Here is a 5448-nt window from a genome sequence, read left to right on the forward strand (position 1 = left end):
TTGTTAGTGCAACCTGTTATGAGGATTTTCTTAAGTAAATCTTATTATTTTTTTTTCAGTGTAGTTGGTATAATGATGTAGGGCTGCCACAATTGGTAATCATCACTAATCGATGACTAATCAACTATTAAAATAGTCGACGACTAATTTAATAGCTGATTAGTCGTTAGTTTATATTATATGGACTCAGAGTGTAGTAAATTTGAACGCTATAATGGCATTAAGCTAGCTTTTTGGGGTATTTTGGCATTTATTACGGATTTTTAGGCTATTTTGGAGTTTAGCTAATATTTCAGCTACAAGCTAGCTATTTTGGCTAATTTAGCTTTTTTTTTTAGGCTAATTGGAGTTTAGCTAATATTTGAGCTGCATGCTAGCTATCTTGCCTAATTTCAGATTTTTTTCAGGTTTTTTTTAGGCTATTTTGGAATTTAGCTAATATTTCAGTTGCTGTTTTGGCTAATTTAGGATTTTTTCCCCCCAGTTTTTTAGGCTAATTTGGCATTTAACTAATATTTTAGCTGTCTATTAGCTTTAGGGTTTTCTGCTATCATCTTAAGCATTTTTAGCTTTCAGCACTAGCATCTTCAGCGGCCAAATTCAGCCTACAGTATTCACACTAGCATTATTGCAGGTAATGCTATATATCTTGTTTTTCGTTAGCTTCAAGCTAATGATGGTTATGTTGTGTGCTTTACATCCAGTTTGCACAGTCGAATAATCTGAATAAATAATCGGTGATTAGTCGACTATTTAAATAATCATTTGTTGCAGCACTAGTGTAATGTTAGCAGAAGTTTAAAAAAAGTTTTCTTTTTACATTTTGTGGTGCTTCTCAGCCAAAAATTTGGAAATCTAACATACTAAAATTAAACTAACTGAAGTGACGCTTACTGTGTTTTTTAAACCATACTGTAGGGTGCAGTTAAACCCTCAGATTTGTTCAGAAATAGAAAATCTATCATAGGCACCAGTGAAAATTAAAAATCATTGTAAAAAAATAAAGCTCAGCACATGTCTTGAGGGGTTCAAATGTCCCCATTCCCAACATCAGTAGGATAACACAAGGGTTAACGTGCTCCTTATCCCAGTGTTTTCCAGACTATCCATAAACACTTGAGGTATCAGCGTCCCTTCATAGCTGTCGTCTGCTCAGTAACCGCCTTCGCTGTACCAAAGAAGCAGTAAAAGGTGTTGTACCTGAAGTTGATACAGATGTTCAGAATTGTTTTTAGCAAAATGTAAAGTCTGAATAAGTGAAATATTCGTTTTTAATTCCATTATTCTTTCTCTCTCCACTTTGCCCCGCCCTCGTAATTCCTGGCCAATGACTGAAGAGATCTGTAGTTATGTGGTTTTGTTTACCAGCTTTGACTCAAAACGTAAATGTCCGGTTGATGACAGTCTCGATGACAGTCTAAATATAGACCAAACGCAAGGTTTAGGACACAATCCGGACTAAATAAAGTGGACTCCATCCGGGCTAACAGGCGTTTCCAGTCTGAAAACACTATAAGTATACTTGAGTATAGGTGTATCACACCATAGAGCACATGTGTCAAAGTCAAGGCCCGGGGGCCAGATCTGGCCCTCCAGATCATTTTATTCTTATTAATGGCCTGATGTTATCTAGAACTTATTTCTATCTTCTATAATTTTGACAAAATATATTTTTATGGAGAGTAAAATATTGAAACTTAGTTGATATATCCTGAAATAATATTCCTGTCTCTTTTTATTCATAGTGCTGTTTAAAAGTTAAGTTTTTAAAGTTTTTACATTTTAGTTTTTTCAATAAATGTTTATCCTGTTCGGCCCGCGACCTAAGGTGTGTTTTGGATTTTGGCCCCTCGTGCGATAGAGTTTGACACCCCCGCCATAGAGTATGTACATATTGTGTAAGAAGTATACTAACTGAATATTTCTTCAGACTAAGTTTACAACATAGATAATATACAAAAAAGCTTTTTGTATGTTACCTACCTCGCTTTTGGTATACTTTTAGTACACTTACTGTAATTTCTGGAGTATAAGTTGCGTTTTTTTTTCATAGTTTAGCTAGGAGCAACTTATTCGTGTGTGTGTGTTTTTTTTTTCTTTTCTTTTTTTTACATAAATAGGTGGAAGTATCTGTTATTTTCCAAGTAAACACCGGTCGTCCTTTACCGGTTGTTATCTCTAACAACCACTAGAGGGCGCTGCATCTGAAGTATTTGTGACTGACAGTGGCAGAAGAAGTGTCGTCCAAAACAAACATGGAGGAGAATCTGATTGTTTTCCTCTTAAACTTTGATATTTTTCACATACAGATCAAAAGATTTCTGAAACTTCAGACTTTTCTCCCAAAAGTGTGACTTAAACTCCAGAGCGACTCATATAAGTTTTTTTTCTTCTTGATTTAACATGTTTTGCTCTCTTGGTGTATACTCCGGTGCGACTTATACTCTAGAAACTATGGATAAATTAAATTATTTTTGCTAAGGGAGTATTCAGACAAATCTTAATTTAAACAAAAAAAAATGATGTATCAAAAAACTGTAATTTATTTCTAAGGATGTTTATTTTTAATATAGAAAAGTGATATTTTATTGTTAAACACCCTCTCCAGTGAAAATCCTGTTTCTGGTGTTTTTAACGTGTTCTTGTGGGATTTTTCTCCTGTTGGAGGACATGTTTAAGGACAATTAAGGTTAAAATTGTGCTTCTGAGTATTTCTTTATTCAAATGGTTGTGAATCAGGAGCAGACAAAAAATGCAGTTGGATAGAAGTTACTGCAGGCCACAACTTTTTCCTCCGCTTCATTCTGATGTATCCACTTGCAGACAAATCGATCCATGTACGTCTTTGTTTTCCTCATCTGAACCAGCATTTGGCTCTAAACTGTACAGCAGGATAGCTCCAATATTTTTGTTGCACCAGTTTTGTTAAATTATTTAATTAGATCATAAAGTTGATAATTGAATGATCTCAGTATCTCATCAATTTAGACATTTCTGATTGATGCTTGTCTTTTGGTGGTGCAAGTTGTCTGTCTTTTCTGTCCTTTTTCTAAGCAAAAAAAAAAAAAAAAAGAAAAGCAGATTTTTTATTCTTGGCAAAAGTTTGAAACTGCTCTATGTCGTCATCAAAAACCTATTTGACTGCAGTTACATTTTCAGCTGTCGTGCTGCTTCACAGGTGTGATGTTTGTGTGTGTCACAGTGAGGCATGGCGGCGTCCGGGGCGGCGGTAGAGTCTCTGGAGGAAATTCCAGCTCATGTTTGGAAAGGTTTGCCCGTCTGTCTGAACCTGGGACCTTCTGCTATAAATCAAAATCGAATCGGTGAGTCTTTAGTCAAAATACTCTTTTCTAGGTTTCCAGTACAGTCGCTTCCTCCAGAGCAACTAACTGTTGATCATCGAAGTATAAAAAACAAATTAGATAATTGAATACTTGTAAATCCTTCTAAATACGCACATGTCTTCTAAGTATACAACGCCACAATTACAATGTTTGAAATTTCATGAACTGATGCAGTAAAAACTCAATTTCCTGTGAAAATACATAGAAGCATGAAGGTTTTTAGGTTATTTTACAGGGGTAAAATAATTATTAAAATGTTAAAGTTTCTCATTTAACATTGGAAACACAGCCACACATGTTAATGAAAACGTATTGATGCAAAAAAAAAAAAAAAAATGCTTTTAACCGTAAAGGCTTTCACTGTTGTGAAAAAATAATTTAACATAAACCTGCTACAAACATCTCCTTGACAACTAAAATCCCTTGGATACATACAGTACTAGGTGAATAAATATTTTTTTTATAATAAATAATAAATTTTTACATCAAAAGATAAGAAAACATCCTAATAATGACAAAAAATTAAATAAAAAAAATAAGAACAGTGATTAAGTGACTTGAGTTGCAAACATTTTTTGGGTTATTTCTGTAAAATCCCCTTAACCCATTTAACTGCTTAGCACCTGAATTTATTTCCAGCTATGGGAAAAAGATTTTCACTTTTGATTTTAAGAAAATGCTACATGGAGGTAATTTTATAGCTAATTTGGATTGTCACATATTTGAAACAACAAGTATTAAGGTGCTAAAACTTATTTTTATGATTAGTAAAACTGAATCAAGTCTTGATGTTCTAGCTAAAAATCAACTGAAGCTCTCAAAAAATGCAATGTATTGGTTTGGTTTAATGTAGGGATTAAAGATACAGATACTTACTGAAACATTGGTTGAAAATACCCGACAAATTAAAATGATCCACTTTTTTATCAACCAAGAACAAAACAGTCTTTAGGGTTTAAAGCTGATTTATTTTTGTTGCTTAAAATAAAAGTGCCTGAAAGAAAAATAAAGTTTTTGTCTAAAAAGGCATTTTCTTTATAGTTTTCAAAGCCAAATGAATCATAAATATCTAGATTGTATCTGTAAAAGACATTGAATTGTCACAACTTTAGTTGAATCTTTTATGTACTGATTCATGGACCATGTATCAAGATACATTTCAGATCACACAAGAGGTGCACACCCCTAGTGTAAAGCTTTCCCTATTTATCCTCTTTTAACACAAAAATCTAATGCAAATTCTTCCCCTACGGCATCTCCCTACTCCAACAATTAGCCCTCCAAGTGGAGAGTTATGAAAAAATAGTGTCTTCAAATTCGGACGTCAGTCCCAGTTGATGATGTCATCAAAAGTTGCCGGTCAGCTAGGTTAGCATGGGGCTGCTAACGCTCGGAAATACACAACAGCAATGATTTTATAACTTTAAAAAGGTCATGCTGAAACAAAAAGTCAATACTTACATTAAAATGTAAATGTTTGTGCTTACGCAATTATACACATTTGTTTAGAAATACATTAAAAATCAACTATATGTTTTAAATATATTTACATTAATCTGATACAGTTCACATACTGTAAAATGTATTAGTGAAATAATGAGATTGTTAATATCATACAGTGTTACATAGATTCTCTAAAGCAGAAGTTCTAACAAAAATCTTAAGATTGTTAACATTGTAAACATTGTAAACATTGTTCTGCTTCTCCTGGAGGAGGTTTGAGTTTGGCCACTAGGTGGCGATCGCGCTATATCATTACACTTTATTCCAGAAGAAGAAGAAAGTATGAGGGAAAAAAAACTGTTTTAGACCACAAATTGTTACTTTAAAAATATTTCTTTAAAGGAGTTTGGAAAATTCATACCTTTGATTATATAAAGATGTTCATTTAGTCAACAATGTATGTTTATGTCAACCAAACGTTAGCATTAGCCGTTCTATGGGAAATTTTGTTAATTGTTAGCATCAAGCTAGCAGACTTTAGCTTTATGTGCTAAATCGATCCATATTTTAATGAATTGATTATTGTTCTATTAAGCTTAAATCAATTCAAATCAATTAATCTCTAAATTAATTGATTCATCAATAAATCTCTCCGCAGAAG

The 5448-nt window shown here is 33.2% G+C and overlaps 1 protein-coding gene across 2 annotated transcripts in view; it reads left to right on the forward strand.

The window, feature by feature from the left end:
• Positions 1 to 5448, forward strand: part of prdm2b (PR domain containing 2, with ZNF domain b) — a 75539-nt gene that overhangs the window by 54936 nt on the left and 15155 nt on the right. Inside the window, exon 2 of one of the 2 annotated variants that reach the window (XM_024270068.2) lies at positions 3203 to 3323. In XM_024270068.2, coding sequence (XP_024125836.1) covers positions 3209 to 3323 — 115 coding nt within the window. In that variant the 5' untranslated portion in view covers positions 3203 to 3208. Of the gene's footprint in view, positions 1 to 2836; positions 3324 to 5448 lie in introns of those variants that run through there. The other variant, XM_036212020.1, reaches the window with a different exon arrangement.

The sequence above is a fragment of the Oryzias melastigma genome, linkage group LG5, assembly GCF_002922805.2.
Source record: "Oryzias melastigma strain HK-1 linkage group LG5, ASM292280v2, whole genome shotgun sequence".
In the NCBI taxonomy this organism is placed as follows: Eukaryota; Metazoa; Chordata; class Actinopteri; order Beloniformes; family Adrianichthyidae; genus Oryzias; species Oryzias melastigma.